The sequence below is a fragment of the Panthera tigris genome, chromosome B3 (assembly GCF_018350195.1).
Source record: "Panthera tigris isolate Pti1 chromosome B3, P.tigris_Pti1_mat1.1, whole genome shotgun sequence".
Taxonomy (NCBI): Eukaryota; Metazoa; Chordata; class Mammalia; order Carnivora; family Felidae; genus Panthera; species Panthera tigris.
Window position 1 is genome coordinate 81169999 of NC_056665.1, and position 21011 is coordinate 81191009.

At 35.4% G+C, this 21011-nt stretch overlaps 1 protein-coding gene across 2 annotated transcripts in view; it reads left to right on the forward strand.

The window, feature by feature from the left end:
• Positions 1-8964, forward strand: part of NUBPL (nucleotide binding protein like) — a 224730-nt gene extending 215766 nt beyond the window's left edge. Inside the window, exon 10 of one of the 2 annotated variants that reach the window (XM_042989529.1) lies at positions 6804-8964. In XM_042989529.1, coding sequence (XP_042845463.1) covers positions 6804-6988 — 185 coding nt within the window. In that variant the 3' untranslated portion in view covers positions 6989-8964. The remainder of the gene's footprint in view (positions 1-6803) is intronic. The other variant, XM_007098083.3, reaches the window with a different exon arrangement.
• The last annotated feature ends 12047 nt before the right edge of the window (positions 8965-21011 follow it).

Here is a 21011-nt window from a genome sequence, read left to right on the forward strand (position 1 = left end):
TAATTAAATAAAAAAAAAGAGCCATTACCCTACTAGTTTTCTTATGAAGAACACTAACAATGAGCATTTGTAAAATTCTTATCCTGCTGCCTAGCAGTATCTAACTGCCCAAGATTATTGTATTTGTATTAAGTTGTATAAGTTCAGCTCATTGTTTTGAGAAGGGAACATAATGTAAGGAAATACTAAGTTGGACATAGGGAAATTGTTATACTGCATTAGAGATGGGATTTTCATTGCCTTTATTTTTAATAAATATGATTGGGGAGATGAGATGGAAAACTAGTTATGTTTCATTAGCCAGCATCATTGGAGATACAGTTGATAGGTTTTCAAGATTGCTGAAGCTTTATGACTTTAAGAATAAAATGTTTTATTTTATTCTCTTTGTTAGATGGAAATACAATCAATCATATGTATCTCTTCTGTCCTAAGTAGCACTTGTTGTGTAAGCTAGAAGCTGACCTATCACCTGGTGCATCAGTTTTGATGTAGTTTTTGTATTCCTTTGCTGAAAAGCCCCAGTCAGTCTTCTAATAGCTATTCTTTTTTTGTTTTTCCCTTAGCTAATGGGTATAGCTTTATAGTACTGTTCTTTTGACTATCTATAACTACTACTCCTTTTATTCCTGGCTTTCTCCAATCTTATGCGAACTAGAAAATAAAAGAGATGAGCTTGGTTAGAACCGTGAATGAAGTAAGAACTGTAAATAATTCGACAGTCAGGAATGTTGGATAGGTAAAGTACATTGATTTTGAGTTCTTTCTCTCAGCGGCCCAAGGTCCTTTCCATTTCTTAAGAGTCAGTATCTATGGTATAGGTGATTGAGTTGCTGGGGATAAGATCTCTGAGGAAATAGAGTGTAGTGTATTGCACTTATCATTGTTTTTCTATTTTCCTACCTTTTAGGTGGTAAATGTAAAATTTTTTTCAGTCTTTTCTTAAAAATCTTTCAGATAAGCAAAAACCATAACCTTTTATTACTCTCATAATTAAAGTCTGCCAACCCAACTATCATAGGTGTACTTTACGCAGAATGAAAGTTGTATGAAAATTGAGTTTAATTATACACTTTTAAATGCCTCCCAAGAACAAACTAAAGACATTCTAAGGTGATTTCTTATGACTAAGAATAATTACTTACTACATTATATCAATTACAAATTTAGATTTAAAAAAATTTTTCTTAATGTTTATTTTTGAGACAGAGAGAGCGAGAGAGAGCACAAGCAGTGGGGGGTGGGGGGGGTGGGAGGGGGAGCAGAGAGAGACAGAGACACAGAATCTGAAGCAGGCTACAGGCTCCAAGCTGTCAGCACAGAGCCCGACACGGGGCTCAAACTCACGAACTGCGAGATCATGGCCTGAGCCGAAGTCAGATCATGACTGACTGAGCCACCCAGGCATCCCACAAGTTTAAACTTTTTAATATTTTCTCCACCTATCCATTATTGCTGTTTTCTTTGAGATTGCTCAAAAGCGAGGAACCTTTCAAGCAAGTTAAAGGAATGTAATGCAAAAGAAAACATAAAGCAGCCATCAAAAGATAATATGATTTAAAACTCTAAACAGCAGTGTTTATGTAGTTTTCTGGAGTTGTTTTTTTTTTAAATCTCATTTACATTGTCATAAACGTTAGACCTATTGTTTTACTGTTACTGCCTGACATTTATGAGAATGAGAACAGCCTAAGCCTTTGTGGTTTGTGCTAGATTTGATTTGGTGAGGTCTTGGCAAAAGCAGTGAGAATTTCACATACCAGGCTTTCAACCTTAAATATTGAAGATTTCTGAGCAATTTTAGGATTTAGACATGGCCATGAAAAGGAAAAAAAGAAATTAGTGCCTTATTTATTCTGTTTCCATGGAAATTATTACACTCATTATTATGAAGCATCCTCCTAATAGTAGCCTTACAGTGTACCAAACATTGTCAGACATTTTGGTTACATAATTTCTATGCTTACAACTTAATACAATATATAAATAGTCCCCATTTTGCAGATAAGGAAACTGAGATTTAAGGAATTTAAATAGTTTTCCCAAGGTTTCAGAACTAGTAAGTGATAAAACATGATTAACAGACAAGTCTTTTCCCTGCAACTCAATAGTTCCATTTTATCATATACCTTTCGGGTCCTATACTAATAGCTATTATTTCTTTAATTTGTTTTAAGAGAGTACAGTACTTATGTGCATTAAATACATTATCTTATTTGCTACTTCACTCTCCCAGTAACATCTAACGTTCACAGGAAGTGAATACCTAAGTGATACTGATCAACTTAAAATATGATTTGTACTGAATTTAAGGCACTATCAGACAGCTGGCAGGAGTTAGAGTACCAACTAAAAAGTAGCAACAAGCTGCTACCTCCTCAGTCATTAGGCAAAACCTTCTGAAATGAGCACTACTGAGGAAAGGAGAATAGTTGACTCTCCAAATATAAGTAGCATGAAATAGCCAGAGAAAGCCATAGAGGATGGGAGAGGAAGTGGACACTTAGGATTCAGAACTCTTACGTTCAATAGCATTGCCTCTTGTTTGTGTGATTATATTGATTAATTCAACTCTATCTACTTTTTGCCTTTCCTTGCGTCCAGGAAACAAGTAATGGACGCATAAAGGACTGATATTTTGTGCTTTCATCCTTTTTATCAAGTAAAAATCTTAATATTGACATACAGAAAGGTGTGCTGTAAGGTATTCCTGATAAAGTCTTTCAAAGTGGAAACTATTATCTTATAATTTCTAATTTACTATAACCTTATAATTTTAATAGGATTATGTATGATAAATTAGGACTTCAGATCCTTAAAAACAAAAACAAAGGAAAAAAGTTCCCTGTAAAACTTATTGCACTTTGTTTGCCATCCATTTCCTTTAACTTGTTAATGATAGAGCAAACAGCATCTAGCTATATTATCTGTGTTTGTAGATGCCTCAATAAAAGATCTCGAATAGAAGTGTTATTTTATGTATAACTGAGGTGATAAGAAAAGAGAATATTAATAGTTTGAGAAATCAGAATCATATTTTTTAATATATGATATGTGTATATTGCCTTTTTGCTAGTTATGGTTAAACAAAAGGCAGGGATTTAGTTTGCTTGTTCCTCAGTTAGGAAAAGTACCCACAAGTACATGTTCATATGAGCTCTTCAATGAGATTGTAAATTACTTGAGGACATAATAGTAATAATTGCAGCCACTAATATTTATTTCATTCTTTTGTGCCAGCACTTCACATACCTTATTCTTACTTAATATTCCCCAAACCCTTTGAGATAGCTGCTGTTGTTATTTTTTTTTAATTTTTTTAAATGTTTATTTATTTTTGAGAGAGAGAGAAAGAGAGCTGAGTACAAGTGGGGGAGGGGCACAGAGAGATGGGGACCGAGGATCCAAAGCAGGCTCTGAGCTGACAGCACAGAGCCCGATGCGGGGCTCAGACCCACAAACGGTGAGATCATGACCTGAGCCGAAATCGGATGCTTAACTCACTGAGCCACCCAGGCGCCCTAGTTGCTGTTGTTTTAGATATTTTGGAGATGTGGAAACTGAGCCTTAGAAGAGTTAAGTAACTTGCCCAAGGCCTCATAGCTAATAAGTGATGGAGCTAAGATTTTAACTCAGGCCTAACTGCAGAGGCTCCAGGTCTTCACAAGTGAGCTATTCTGCCTTCCTTTTGTATCATTACATCCCACAGATTTCCCAAAACAGTGACTCGCACATGATAAGAACCAGAAATTATTTGTTGAAATGATACAGCACTGGCTGAAAAAATTCAAATTCAACAGTTTTGTAGAAGTTGAAACTGTTCACCTAAGCACTTTTAGAGATTTCTCAGCAAATGACAACCTAACCATTACTTTGAGTGTGATATATTGAAAGTTTAAGCTTGGAGATAGTCCATTAAAAAGCAAAGGTTAAATGTAGCAAATTTGATTATTCTGGAATTGTTCAGTGTTTTGTGTAGTCTGATAGGTTTATGTCTCTAATTTAACATAAGTAAGAGTTTAAAGATGATAGAATGATGGCTTTCTCTCAGCTTGCCTTAGTGAACTCTAAATTGTCGTCACAGAAATATTAGGCCTAAATATTCAGAAAAGCTACTAGGAGATAAAAGGTATTTACAGAGATCCATGGGTGAAAATCAGCATACTAGATTTAAGAAAAATATTTCTTTACAAAGTACATGGCATTTCCATTTTTATTTTTTTTAACTTTTTTTTTTTTTTAATGTTTATTAGTTTTGAGAGAGAGAGAGAGAGAGAGCAAGCAGGGGAGGGGCAGAGAGAGAGGGAGACACAGAATTGGAAGCAGCTCCAGGCTCTGAGCTGTCAGCACAGATCCCGATGCAGGGCTTAAACTCACAGACTGTGAGATCATGACCTGAGCTGAAGTCGGCCGCTTAACCAACTGAGCCACCAAGGAGCCCCCTGGCATTTCCATTTTTAAACAAAACTTTTGTTTCTCTTAACTATAGCAGAGAGTGAAACCATTTTTAGATAAAGCATTATGACTAAAATTACTTGTACTTTGGATTTACTGTTTAATATGTAATGTAGTAGGGGAGCCTCGGTGGCTCAGTCGGTTGAGCATCCGACTTCAGCTCAGGTCATGATCTCACAGTTCATGGGTTTGAGCCCCGTGTTGGGCTCTTTGCTGACAGCCTGCTTCTGATTCTGTGTCTCCCTCTCTCTCTGCCCCTGCCCTGTTCACACTCTGTCTCTGTCTCTCAAAAAGTGAATAAACGTTAAAAAAAAGAAATATTTAATATGTAATGTAGTAGAAGGATCTAGGCTTTGGAGTTAGGTGGACCCAGGTTTGACACTTTCCAGCTTAGTGACTTTGTGACTGTTTCTTTATCCAAGTTGAGTTGATGATGCTTATTTTACATAAGTGTGATTACTTATGCAAAGTACTTGGTGTAGTAGGTACTTGATAAAAAAATTTAAGCCTTTATTCATATTTTGAGAACTATTTTTTTTTAACATTTATTTTTGATAGAGAGAGAGGTGGGGCTGAGAGAGAGGGGGACAGAGGATCCAAAACATGGTCCATGCTGATAGCAGAGAGCCTGACGCGGGGCTCAAACTCAGGAACTGTGAGATCATAACCTGAGCTGAAGTCAGACGCCTAAGTGACTGAGCCACCCAGGTGTCCCTCTTTTTTTTTTTTTTTTTTAATTTAATGTATATTATTTTTGAGAGAGAGAGAAAGAGCGAGCAGGGAAGGGGCAGAGAGAGATGGAGACAAAGAATCCAAAGCAGGCCCTGGGCTGACAGCACAGCCCAATGCAAGGCTTGAACTCATGAACTATAAGACCATGACCTTATTTGAAGTTGCATGCTTAACTGACTCAGCCACTCAGGCGCCCCAAGAACTTCTCTTTTTAAAAAAATGGACTCTTAAGTGAGATTTTAATACTTTTCTGATAAAATAAAGCATAAGTCAGCTGTTAGGGCTCAAGCATAGTTTTCAAAAATGAAAATGTGTCACACTTAAAACACTTCTGTAAGTCAGGGTAAACAGACCTCAAACAGTTCTTTTACCATGCAGAGTCAGAGAGCAGTCAGGTTAGGTTCAAAGACCAGCTCATCTGGTATTAGCTATAATGCTTCAGGCGAGAAAGACTGTTCACCTTTCTGGGTCTAGGTTTCCTTATCTATAAAGTAGGATTAGTGACAGAATTTATCCCTTAAAGTAGCTGCCAGCTTAAATGAAACATTACTTGGTAAATACTAAGTACTCAAGTAAATTTTAGCTATTATCAACCATAGTATTGTAGTGGTGGTATATTCATAAATCTAAGTATATAAACATATAAATTAATGGTTTTAGAAGACCTTACTATTGTGTCTTACAGTTACTTTTTATGGATAAGATAGGAGAAATAAATAACATTTGCGTTGCAATTATTCAGAGCTTAAAAACATTTTTGTAAGGTTTATTTTTGAGAGAGACAGAGCACGAGCCGGGGAGGGGCAGAGAGAGACACACACACACAGAATCTGAAACAGGCTCCAGGCTCTGAACTGTCAGCACAGAGCTGGATGTGGGGCTCAAACTCTAGGTGAGATCATGACCTGATCCACCCAGGTACCCCTAATTATTCAAAACTTTTAAAATGCACATGTCATGACCATTGTTCTGACGGGACCATGTAGGCATTGGGATAGTTTGTGACTAACACAGTGACCCACAGTGGCTTAGGAGTTGCTCTTAGTATTTGGCTGCTCTGGGGATCCCAAAGATGAAGAGTGTAACAACCTAACCCAGGAATTCTTGCCTGGTACCCAAATTTCACCAGGTGAAGGAGCCTAAGGTGCTCATTGCTGGTATTGGATGCCATTCTCAGAGAGAATAGAAAATGCTCCATAGGGTGGTAATAAACAGTCCTATTTGAAATGACTAACAGCTCTTATGCCAAAGAAGTTTGGGCAGCATCTAACTCACGATATCAATTTGTCACAAGAAGAAGATACAATTTTTCTACAACTGGACTGGGTTGCTAGTTTGATGACATGGGAATTAGAGTTTGAAGACAGTAACTGCTGGTATTAAATATTGTTTTCAGAAAGTCACCTTCTAAGTAGCTGCCCCCTAAAAATGCTAAAACCCTCTCTTCCCTGCCCCCACCTGCAGTGTACATGACACCATCTTCTCACTGCTGAACTTCCTCAGCTCACTCAGCCTTTTGACTATTAAATTCAGCAGGCAGCTATGGCCAACAGTTCATGAGTCATTTGATGTCTGCTGGGGAGAAATGTAGAACAAATGAGTCTGTTCTTTTCCAGGCCAAAGCTTACCTGAGGATTGCCGCAGAAGTGGTAAAAAGATTGCCACCACCTCTAAAGTGAATTCCCCAAGTGTTCTGGAAATTTGCCTGGTGTTTAACAATAAGAAGACCTTTGGAAATCAGCAGTGTGGAGATGCAACCTACAGGAATAATAGAATCATGGTTATTTTCTTTTATTTCTAAGGAAATAATGTCTTATTTTCAGATTTGATTTGCTAAGCAATGACTCACAAGTAAAATTTTTATATATCAATGGTAACTGCTACATTTAGGAATTTTTTTTTTTTTGAGTGCTGATGTGTACCAACTGCACAGAACTGCATTTTTTTAAATGAACTACCCCTTGGGGAATCATGAGTTTATATTATAAGCTCAACCTTCAATTCAGGAGAGTTAAAACTGTATTCTTTTTGTGGGACTATGGAGTTAGTCATTTAAAGGACTTATTAACTGCGTACTAAGTGTGATAACTCCATCAGTCAGTTTGGTCTGAGTTTCAATCTTGTCTTGGACAGTCTTGGACACGTTCTTAATGTAAAATAACTTCTGCTTCATCTGGACCAGGCTCTACCCTAAACTTACTGAATATAATCTGCAGGGGTGGGGCCTGGACATGTATATTTTTACAAGATCACAATGATTTTGATGATTCTGGTTATGATGGCAATAGTTATAATAATAGGCAACATCTATCAGGTGTTTCCTTGTGTCCATAGAGTTAATCTTGCATTCGTATGAGTGGGGTACTGTTGTTACCTTCATTCTATAGATGAGAAAACTGAGATATGGGAGTGTTAAGTGTTTTGCCGAAGGTTTCTGTTCTAGCAAGTGATAGAGCTGGAATTTGAACTTGGACAGTGGGATACTGGATCCTCCCTTTTTTATACCAAAGAACATTTGTTTATTTCAAAAGAGAAATACGGTATTCAGCATTTCCTCCAACTTACTTGACCATGAAGGCCTTATCCTATCCCTTTTAGGAGCATTTCATGGAGTTTGTGTTTCAAATGATACACTTTGAAAAGCATATATCTTATCTAGTTGAGGCTCAAAGATATTTGGGGGAGCTTTCCAAGGTCAGGAAGCAAAATAGTTATAAAGCTGCAAGTACTGATAAGAATCATTAGTTGACCCTCAGTTACAAAGAAGTGGTCTATGACTTTTGGCAGATACCTTGACATCTGCTTTGTAGTTAAACGGGTAGAAAATTAGAGAGTCACATGTTGTTATAAACATGTTTTCACACACTTGTATTCACATAAAAAACTGTTCATGGCAATTTTATTTGTAGTCGCCAAAAACAACACAGAGCTTTTCAGTGGGCAGATGGTTAAACAAAATGTGATCTATCCAACCACGGAATACTACTCGCCAATGAAAAAGAACAAACTATGGATACCTGCAACAACCTGGATGAATTCTAGACCATTATGCTGAATGAGAGAGCCAATCCCAAAAGGTTTTATACCATATGGTTCCATTTATGGAGCATTCTTGAAATGACAAAATGATAGAAATGGAGAACAAATTAGTGGTTTCTGGAATTTAAGGGGAAAGGGTTGCAAGGGAGAAAATTATGTGTGCCTCTCAATGGGCAACATAAGGAATCATCATGAGGATGGAAATGTTCTTTGTTATGACTGTGTCAATACCAATATCTTGGGGGATATTGTACTATAGTTTTGCAAGATGTTACTGTTAGAGGAAATTGGGTAACAGGACACAATGGAATCTCTGCACGTGAATCTACAATTACCTCAAAGTAAAAATAAAATTTTAATTAAATAAACACGTGTTGCTGTGTCTGAACTGAAATGTCTTGGGCCAAATTATCCATGCTAATTAAAATCATGAATAAAAGTATTTATGAACACACAGTAATCATTCTTCATCACTGTGAAAAGGAGGTAATGACTTTAAGCTGTAGATATATATCTGTGTTTTTATTGACTTTTAAGAGAAGGCTGATACAAATAATCATTGAATACTTCTAAATACCAAAAAGCAGACCTGAACCAGGCTTAACTTTACCTAGAGAAAGAATGATCTAAATAAGCCCCAGAGGCACTTAAAGTTGTATGCCAATTTAATACATCTCATAGAGAAATGGGAAAGATCATTTTATTCATAAATACATTACTTAGAAAAGAGCTACACAATAAGAGACTGTTAAAAACTGAGAACAAACTGAGGGTTGATGGGGGGTGGGAGGGAGGGCAGGGTGGGTGATGGGTATTGAGGAGGGCACCTTTTGGGATGAGCACTGGGTGTTGTATGGAAACCAATTTGACAGTAAATTTCATATATTAAAAAATAAAAAAAAATTAAAAAAAATTAAAAAAAAAAAAAAAAGAGCTACACATATAATCACCTGCTCTCTTCTCCTTTACCCTTGCTTACAAGTCTCTGCAGATATTTCCAGGGAAGCCACTAAAAAGATGGTGGTTGGAGTATATATGCAGGTTCATAAGTGGAAGAAGAGAAAGGAGCTGTAAGAGCAAGAATGAAGCTTGTTCTAAAATTTAGCCTATGGCAGCCTCTGCTAAGCTTCAGAGCTGACTTTAAAGATAGACTGTCAAGCGAAGCTAGTCTGCCTGTTGTTAGGGGTGATATTTATTCCTGTTCTTCACATTTCCATAGAGCAGAGAGAATTTCCATTCCACTCTCCAGGAGGCGAAGGCAGGGTGCCCCTCTCAGTCCATGCCAGGGAAGGAGGAGTGACACATCTTATGGGTAAATTTCTTCCTGTCTGCATTTCTTTGATTTCAACAAAATCCTGAGCTTTGTGAGGCAGGCTGCAGGGAAACCTGTCCATCTCTGCCTTGGACTTGGATCCATTTAATTTAGGTGTTGGGTATTTGGTAGCCCACTATGGTCACATATCCACTAGTACAGCTTTTTGTCATTAGTATAGCTAATATATATATTTTTTTATTTTTACCTGCATTTTGTGTCTCTCAGTTCCAAACAGGGGAAGAATCCCCCCAACCATGCTCCAAAAAACATACAAATTTTCTTGAATCCTAGAAAATTAGAACCAAAGAGCATACTAGGGATCAGAAAGTTGCATCACTGCATTTGAAACACCTCTAGTAAACGGGGCGCCTACATGGCTCAGTCATTTAAGCGTCTAACTGTGGCTCAGGTCATGATCTCACGGCTCGTGAGTTCGAGTCCCACGTCAGGCTCTGTGCTGACAGCTCAGAGCCTGGAGCCTGCTTTGGATTCTATGTCTCCCTCTCTCTGCCCCTTCCCCACTCATGCTTTGTCTCTCTGTGTCTCAAAAATATGTAAACATTTAAAAAATTTAAAAAGTAATAAAATAATTAAAAAAATAGTAATCTGATTTAAAAAAAAATGAAACACCTCTAATTAAAAAAAAAAAACAAAAAACCCAACAAGTTCACTAATGGCCAAAAACTTTCTGGAAGATATATGGGGAGGTTATAATGAAGTATACTAAATATATAGTAAAGCATGGAAGACAAAGTATATAGGCTAATTGTCTACAAAATGGACACCTATGTGACTACCAACCAAATGAAGAGGTAAATCACCACTAGCATCACAGAAACCTCAGTATTTTCTCTCATAATTACTACCCTCTCTGTCCCTTACAAAGTTAACCATCTACTGATATACCTAAGCTTATACCCTTAAATATTATAGTTTTACCTGTTTTTGAAATGTATATTAAATGGGATTATACAGTTTTTTGCTCTATATTAAATGCTTTTGCTGTGTATTGTTTCTGAGTTCCATATCTGCTATTGCATATAGCTGCTATTCATATTATTTGCTGTAGAATATTACATTGAATATACACATCTCTCCCATTCCACTGTAGATGGATATTTGGGTTGATCCCACTGTTTGACAGATTGTACCGTTATGAGCATTCGTGTACATATTTTCTTGGTGTTCTGTACTTAAATTTCTGTTGTATTATTTCTGGAAGTGGGATTGTAGTTGTTTAGTGGTACCTCATTATGGTTTTAACTTGCATTTCCTTGATTACAAATGAAATTGAGCACCTTTACCCATTGGCTGATTAGATTTCCTGTTTTGTATACTGCCCAGTCAAATCTCTTGCCTATTTTTCTATTGTATTAGAGTGTTTTATGAATTTCTGTCAGTTCTGTGTTGCAGATAGCTTTCCCACTCTGATTGGTCTTTCAGTCTTTTAATGGTGTGTTTTGATTAACCAAATGATCTTAATTTTAGCATATTCAAATTCATTATTTTCCTGTATGATTATTGATTTTTGTGCAATGCCTCAAGGTCATGAAGATATCCGGTATTAATTTCTAGATGTTCTAGCATTGTCTTGCTTTTACATTCTATAATTCATTTGGAATTGTTTTTTTGTTATTAGGTGAGGTAGGCATTAGGTTTCATTTTTTTCCTTGTAGTTATTCTAATTGTCCACTGGGACTGTCTTTTTCCTTTGCTTTTCTGCAGTACCACCTTTGTTATAAATTAATGTCTATGTTTCTATGGATCTGTTTCAGGGCTTTCTGTTCTGTCCCATTGGTTAGTTTGTCTGCCTTTACACCAATAACTCACTGTTTTGTTTCTTATCACCTTGTTCTTCAAGAATATCTTGGCAAATCTTGATTTTTTTTTCATTTTCATATAAATTTTAGGGCCAGTGTGTAAAGTTCACAGCAACAAAAAATTGGAGAGTTTCCGTTTTGCTTAGGATGGAGAAGACTGGCAAAAGCATCATATCTGACTTAGAACAAGAAAAAACTGTATGATATACAAAATCATAACTTTTCTTAAACCCACTAGAGATCCTAAGTTACAGTGCAACCAAGTAGTATGAGATATATGAAAAGACAGACCTCTCCAAGGAGACACAGGATGCAAGCATACCTTTGGCAAAACACAGAGGAGATGTTAAGCTCCCTACAGACAGGTAAGAATAATCCAGTGAAAAACTCTAACAAATTGCTAAAAGCTGAGTGGGGGATAACAGGAGAATCTAGAACCCCTACAAGCTGTTCATTGAGGAGAGTGTGTACCCACTCCTAGGCTTTTCTCTATGGACCTGACTGTGTGCCTAAGAGAAGAATTGAGCATTGGGAAGGGGATTAGAGAAAACTTTCTTGAGTAGTACAGGGCTGGAGAAGGAGAGTAACTGCTGCTTGGAGAAAAACACAAAACCTTACCTGATTCTCCTTCCCTGTGGAACAAACACATTTAAGTCACTAGGGGAGGGTAGCAAACCTGTCCTCAGATGAAGACCCATTCTGACTGCAGGAGAGGACATAGAAAACCCCTAATCATGATGGAGAACAGGAAGCCATCCCTACCCTAGCCATTAAAGGCATCCTATCACTCAGGGAGGGATAGGATCACTGAGAAAGCCCATTCACCAAGACTTGGGGATGTAGCACTTACTTAGAGCTAAGATTAGATTAGGACAACAGAGAATCCTCTGGTCCACAGCAAGCTAGCAAGCATTAAATATGAAACATTAGCAGTGTCCACTGGTGGAGGAGGGGGAAAGAATGTGAATAGAGAGGTCAAAAACTAAGAGTAGAGCAATCCATCTTTCAACTTAAGCACAAGGTAATACCAAAGAGGTTTGAAGCCAATGGTGTACTGAAGGTAACCATGACAACAATAAAACCTAAATAAGATGAACTGTTTACTAAATTAACTCAGATCTGTTCATTAAATTTCTAGTGAAATTAGAGTCCTGTGCATTTTCAGCCATAAATAACTATTTACCTCCATTTCTGTTGTTCTACACATGATGTTCAGTATTAAGTGTAAAAAATTATAAGACAACAGAACTAGAACAAATAATCCTAATTTTAAAAAAATTTTTAAATGTTTATTTTTGAGACAGCATGAGCGGGGAAAGGGCAGAGAGAGAGGGAGACATAGAATCCAAAGCAGGCTCCAGGCTCTGAGCTGTCAGCATAGAGCCTGATGCGGGTATCGAACCCACAAGCCACGAGATCATGACCTGAGCTGAAGTCGGTCACTTAACTGACTGAGCCACCAGGGTGCCCCAATAATCCTAAAATTCATATGGAACTACAAAAGACCGTAAATAGCCAAAGCAATCTTGAGAAAGAAGAACAAAGCTGGAGGTATCACATTTCCAGATTTCAAGACATACAACAAAGCTATAGTAATCAAAACAGTTTGATACTGGCACAAAAATAGACACATAGGTCAATGGAACAGGATAAAGAGCTCAGAAATAAATCCATACTTACATGGTCAATTAATCTATGATAAAAGAGGAAAGAATATAAATGGCAAAAACAAGATTTCCTTCAGTCAACTAATCTTTGACAAAGCAGGAAAGAACATTCAGTGGAAAAAAGACCATCTCTTCAACAATGTGTTGGGAAAACTGGACAGCAACATGCAGAAGAATGAAACTAGACTACTTTCTTACACCATACACGACAACAAACTCAAAATGGATGAAAGATCTAAATTTGAGACAGGAAACCATCATAATCCTGGAGGAGAACCTAGGCAGCAACCTCTTTGACCTCAGCCATAGCAACTTCTTACTAGACAACGTTGCCAGAAGCAAGGGAAACAAAAGCAAAAATGACCTATTGGGACTTCATCAAGATAGAAAGCTTCTGCACAGTGAAGGAAACAACCAACCAAACTAAAAGGCAACCTACAGAATGAGAGAAGGTATTTGCGAATGACATATCTGATAAAGGGTTAGTATCCAAAACCTATACAGAACTTCTCAAACTCAACACCCCCCAAAAATTCAAATAATCCAGTTAAGAAATGAGCAGAAGACATGAATAGACAGTTATCCAAAGAAGACATCCAGATGGCTAACAGACACATGAAAAGATGCTCAATATCAGGGAAATACAAGTCAAAACTACAGTGAGCTATCACCACACACCTGTCAGAATGACTAAAATTAACAACCCTGGAAACAATAGATGTTGGTGATGATGAGGAAACAGAGGCACACCAATGTTCATAACAGCATTATCAACAGTAGCCAAATTATGGAAAGAGCACAAATGCCTATATATATATATATATAATTTAAAAAGTGAGACTTTCGTCATTTGTGACAACATGGATATAACTAGAAGGTGTTACGCTAAGTGAAATAGTCAGAGAAAGACAAATACCATGTAATTTTACTTTCTGTGGAATCTGAAAAACAAATGAACAAACAAACAGAAACAGAGTCATACATACAAAGAACACATTAGTGATTTCCAGAGGAAAGTGGGGTGTGGGGATGGGCAAAATAGGTAAAAGTAAAAGGTACAAACTTCCAATTAATAAATAAATCACAGAGATGAAAAGTACAGCATAGAGAATATAGTCAATAATATTGTAATAATTTTGCATGGTGACTACACTTATGGTAAGCACTCAGTAATATATAGAATTATTGGATCACTATGTTGTACCCTTGAAGCTAATATAACATTGTCAGCTATACTTCAATAATTTTAAAATATTATTTTTAAAATTATAAGACATAAAAGACAAAAACCAACCCCTTATCAACAGACAAAACACTCAACAGAACCAGACACAGAGATGACTCAGATGTTTGTACTATCAAGTAAGGAATGGCTATGATTAATATGTTAAAGTGTTTAGTGGAAAAGGTGGATGATTTACCTGAGCAAATAGGGAATTTGACAGATAGATGGAAACCATAAGAACAAGTAAAATAGAAATGCTAGAAGGAAAAAAATATATATTTAACAAATTGAGAATGCCTTTGGGCTCATCAGTGAAACTGGACAGATGAAGAATCAATGAACTTGAATATAGTTAAACAGGACAAAGAAAATAAAGAGTTAAGCACACATGTGTGCATGTGTGCACATGAGCAAGAGCTGGGGGTAAATTGGCATCTTGTAAGAAGAAAGGAACACTGAGACAGACAAAATATTTAAAGAGATAACTGCTAAGAATTCTCTTGGTAAAATGAAAGGTATCAAACTGGGAAATTCACAGAGCTCAGAAAACCTCAAGTGGGATTTTTAAAACAGAAATAACAAATTGAAACTGCTAGAAAAACAAAGATAAAAAGAAAATCTTAAAGGCAGTAAATGGAAAAATTCACATTATATACAGACAACAAAAATAAGAATTACAGCAGACTTCCTCTATGCAAGACATACAACAGAGGGACATTTTTAAAGTGGTGAAATTTTTAAAATTGTCAATCCAGAATCCTATGCCACTGAAAAAAAAAACATTCAAAGAGGAAAACCTGTGTTGTTCTTGGACAAAAGCTGAGGGAATTCCTTAACAGCAGACTATAGTACAGTAGAAGCTGTAGGAAATTCTTCAGGCAGTGATACCAAAACACCAGATGGGAACTTTGATTTATACAAAGAACTGAAGATGTCTGAAAATGGTTAAAATAAAGATAAACATAAAAAGTACTTGTTGTCTTATTCTTCATAATCCTAAAAGACAAGTGTCTAAATATATGATAACAACAATGTATTGTGGATTTATAGCATATATAAAAGTAAAATATATTACAACAATAACACAAATGATGAGGGGGATATGTTGGGAGTAAACTGTTACAAGATTCTTATATAAGAAAAGGTATAATATTATTTGTATATTAATTTAAGCCAAACATTGTAAATTTTAAACAACTTTTTTTAAATAGGGTTAAATAGTAAGCCAGTAATGGAGATAAACTTGATCATAAATCCTTAATCCAAAAGCAAGCAGAAATATAAAAGGAAGAAAGAGCACATAGAACAAAAAGAAAACAGCATGCAAGATGGCAGATTTTTATCTAAACATCGATAATGACAATTAATGGAAATGTTCAAAACATACAAATTATGAATTAAAAGATTATCATATTGAGCAGGATTATCATATTGAGCAGGATCATACTTACTATACACTTCCTGAAAGAAATCCATTTTAAATATAAATGTACAAATAGACTAAAAGTAAAAGGTGGAAAAGACATACAATGTAAACACTAAGGAAAAATAGAGTGACTATAGTATTATCACACATAGTAGACTTCCGAACAAGACACATTACCAGGGCTGAAAACTGACATTATGTAATGGTAAAGGTGTTAAGTAGCCAGGAAGACATAACAATCCTAAATATGTGTCCACCTAACAAAATAGCTTTGAAATACAGGAAGTAAAAATTGATGGAACTAAAAGTAAAACCAAACCCTAATTACAGTTAGATATTTCAATACTCCTCTCTCAGTAATTGATGGCACAAGGACAGAAAGTATTAGAAGACCTAAACACTGATCAACATTTATAGAACACTTCTCCCCAAAACAATAGAATGCATACTATTTTCAAGTATACATGGGATATTAACCAAAATATACCATATTCTGAGTCATAAACATATATCAACATATTTAAAACAACCAAAATCCTGTAAAACATGTTCTCTTACCATAAGAAATAAATAGAATTCAAGATCAGAAAGATATCTGGAAACTTCTTAAGTATTTGGAAATAGAACAATTCTAAATTGCCCATGTGTCAAGAAGGAAGGATCAAGGGAAATTATAAAATATTTTGACTGAATTGAAATGGAAACAAAACATCAACATTTGTGGGATGTACATAAAGTAGTGCTTATAGGAAAACAGTGGCATTAAATGCTTACATTAGAAAAGAAATCTCATAGCAACAAAGTAATCTTCTCTATTAAGAACCTGGTGGTAGAAGAGTAAATTAAATCCAACACACACAAAAAAGGGCAGCAAATGAAATTGAGAAGAAAAGCAATAGAGAAAATCAGTGAAATCCAAAGCTGGTGTTTTGAAAAGTGAACAGAATTGACAAACCACTAGCCAGATTCATTTAGAAGTGAGAGAAACCGAGTTTAATTGCCAAAATCAGGAACGAAAGAGGGAACATCACGAAGATCCTACAGACATTAAAAGTACAAAAGGAGCTATTACAAACAACTTTATGCCCACAAAATTGACAACATAGATGATATAGACAAATTTCTTGAAAAATGCTGACTACCAAAGCTTATTCAAGGAATAGATGGGGGTGCCTGGGTGGCTCAGTCGGTTAGGTGTTCATCAGACTCTTGACTTCAGCTCAGGTTATGATCTCACAGTTTGTGAGATTGAGCCCTGTGTCATATTTTGAGAGAGTACGAGTAGGGGAGGGGCAGAGAGAGAGGGAGAGAGAGAATCCCAAGCAGGCTTTGCATGGAGGCAGCACTTGATCTCAGGACCATGACATCATGACCTGAGCCAAAATCAGGAGTCAAGGGCTTAACTGACTGAGCCAACCAGGTGCTGCCCCCAGCTCAGTTTTTGGAGCTAGCATTACCCTGATAACCAAACCAAAGACATTACAAGAAAACTACAGATAAATATTCCTCATAACCATAGATACTCTAGGCAACATATCATTTAATTGAATCCAGCATAAAAGAATAATACATTGTGACCAAGTGGTCATTTTCCTGGTAATGTAAGGTTGCTTAAACATTTGAAAATCAATCAATTTAAATAGCAGATTAAAGAACATACAGACTAAAGAAGAAACACCATATGTTTATACTAATAGATGCATAAAAAGTGACAAAATTAGTATATATTTGTGATAAAAAAATTCTCAGCAAACTAGGAATAAAAGACAACCTTTTCTTCCTGATAAAAAGTATCTACAAAAATATTTACAGCTAACATCATGACTAATGGTGAAAAATTGACTGCTTTCCTCCTATGATTGGGACCAAGGCAATGTTCTCCAAGCTCCCCACTTTTATTCACTGTTATACTGGAGGTTTTATCAGTGCAATAGAAAAATAAATAAAAGCATACAAGTTGGAAAGGAAAAGATAAAACCACCTTCATTCACAGATGACATGATTGTCTATGGAAAAAAAAAACCCTAAATATACAAAAAATTAACTAATGAATCAATTTAGCAGATTTGCAGTATGCAAGGTCAATATACAAAAATCAATTTTATTCCTATATACTGGCAGTGAATAATTGGAAGTGGAAAAAAGTACAATTTATAACAGCACAAAAACCATTAAATATTTAGATATAAATCTATTAAGATGTGGACAAATACAAAACACTAAAAAAAGAAATCAAAGAAAACTTATATACATGGTGAAAGATCACGTTCATGGTTTGCAAGACTTAATATTGTTAAGACATCTGTTCTCCTCAGATGGAACTACTATATCCAATGCAATTCCAATCAAAATCCTGGGATACTCTCGCTGAAATTGACAACTTGATTCTAAAATTTATATGGAAATAAAGAGGGTCTAGGATAGCCAAAACACATTTGAATAAAAAGATTAAAGTCAGAGAACATACATTATCTGATTTCAAGATTTTTATGAAGCTACAGTAATCAAGACAATGTAGTTTTGGTATAAAGATAGACCTATAGATCCATAGAACAGAGTAGAGTTTAAAAATAGACATATTACCGATATGATAACTTGATTTTCAGCAAAGGTGCCAAGGCAATTCAATGAGGAATAGATCTTTTCAGCAAGTGTGCTTAATACTTAGACAACCTTTTTGTAAAGAAATGAAACTTTATACCTACACATATACAAAAATTAAACTAAAATGGATAATTTATCTAAATGCAATATCTAAAACTATGAAACTTCTAAAAGGAAAACAGGAGAATCTTGAATTAGGCAAAGATTTCTCAAATAGGACATAGAAACAATCACTCTAAAACTATAAAAGGTTAAATTGTACTTAATATTAAAACAGCTGTTTAAAAACACAGTTAAGAAAATTAAAAGACAATTTTTAGACTGGGAGAATACATAAAATATATCTGAAAAAGAAGTTGTATCTAAACTATATATAGAACTACAACCCATTAAAAAGACCCCCTAAAAACCGTGATTTTAAAATGGGCAAAGCATTTGGCTAGAGACTTCACTAAGAGATACCACTGAAAACATGAAAAATGCTCAGCATCTTTAGTCACTGGGAAAATGTCCGCAAACCCAAAAAACCACAACAAAACCCCACAGTGAGATACCACTACACAGCCACGAAAGTGGCTACAGTGAAGAAGACTGACCACACTAAATCTTGGTGATAATATGGGCCCACTGGAACTTTATCTTATACACTGTTGATGGAAATGTAAAATAGTACATTTACTTTTGGAAAACAGCCTGGCATATTCTAAAAGAGTTAAACATGCACTAACATACAGTCTAACTATTCTCCTAGATATTTACCCAAGAGAAATAAAATGTATATCCAGCTGAAGTCTTATGTACGAATTAATATTCCTAACAGCTTTGTTCATAATATCCCAAACTGGAAACAAGTTAAGTGTCCACCAAATGGTGAATGGACACACCAGATTTGCTACCTCTATGCAATAGAATACTTCATAGAAATAAAATAGAATGAATTATTGATACAATATTAATAACTCTTAATGCCGAGTGAAAGAGGTATACAAAAAAAGTGGAACCTGCGTAATTCCATTTATATAAATTCTAGAAAATGCAAACTTAACTACTTGACAAAGTAAATCAGTGGTTGCCTGGAGATGGGTGTTGGGGGAGAAAGGGATGGAGAGAGGGGAAGGATTAAAAAGGAAATAAGGAAACTTTGGGACCTGATAGAAATGCTCTATAACTTGATTATAGTGAAGATTTCACAGGTATATACATAGGCCAAACCAGCCCCTTGTACACTTTAAATATGTGCAGTTTATTGTGCATCAGTTATACCTCAATGAAGTTGTAAAAAAAAAAAAAAAAAAAAAAGAATGCTGCATTAATAAATTGCTTTCTGATTTTGGATTGTACTTTTTGGAATAATATTTTTAGAAGAAGATAGCCCTTTTTAAATGCCTGTATATGGTTATTTTCAAATCCTTTTTGTAAAGTCTAATTTTTTTTTTTCTATCTGAAGATACCTTATTGAAAACTAGATGAACATTCTTTCTGGAGCTAGTTTGAATGACTATTGATGTTTGGATTTGGGGTTGAAACTTGAAAGATAATCAATTCAATTATTTGCTTTCTTTCCTTCTGCACATCCTATTGTGTGATCTGAAGCAGCAAATTGTTTTCACATTTAAAACTATTTTTAAATAATTTGGCTTAAAGTTTCCATGGAGTACAATGACAATAGAACTTGGCCATAGACCACTTTTCTAATCAGAAACCTTTATTTAAATTGCATTTAAATCCATTCTTCAGTGTAAAGCCTATCAGTGCTTTGAAAATCTTGTTAAACTCTAAAATTGAATGACTAGTATAAATAATGATGTGCCATACTCCCAACTTATTAATTGAAAAGTAGCTCACTTTTATCCCCTGGAACGTCAGATTTGTAACAACAGGTAAGTTGGATAATACATAAAAGATGTTTAATACAAAAAAGAATAACCTTTAATTTTAAAAAAAAGGCAAAAAGTGGTCATTTATTTGAAGATTTTTTCAAACTACTTGCTCTTTATTATTTGTAATCTTTTATAGATATTTAAAGTGTCGTAGTTGTTAGTTTTTATTTCAGCTTATTCATACCCTATCCTATGCCTTTGGTAATTTTTATGTTAGTGCAAATTAGTTTGGGCCATTACGGCAATGTTAGTTATCTTCTACAAAATGAATATATCAAGCAATAAGGATTTTTAATTTTTATTATTGAGAAATATAGGAACAATAAATTATCTCCAGCTATCTTTGTTTTAAGCATTGGAAAAGATTTTGAAGAATATGGGTGTTGCTGCTGTTGAACTGTTGTTTAAACATTATTTCTCACACTGTGGCTAATGGATTTAATTATGGTTCACACTCTTGTTTCTTTATCATCTCTTCAGATGGGGAGCTATACAGAAACATTGTAAACCACTACGAGAACATGTTATTAGGCTGTCTCTGCTGATGAAGGTATTTTCAAATTATGTTGTAAAAGTCCCTTGCAAATGAATTCCATTAAGCACTGGCTTTCTCCTGTAGTTCACTAATCATAGTTGCCCACGTACATCAAGTACAAAAAAAAGCCAACACATCCAAATAAAAAGGTGTTATTGTGACTGGACTCCAAAGGTTGGCAACAGTGATTAGTCTAAAATCCATTTAACATGGAGAGGAGCCCATCAAAAATATTTCTTTAACTCTTTTGTAGCCCATCGTGGCCCCTCGGGAACTCATACTTCAACTGGGAATAGTAAACTATCACAATGAA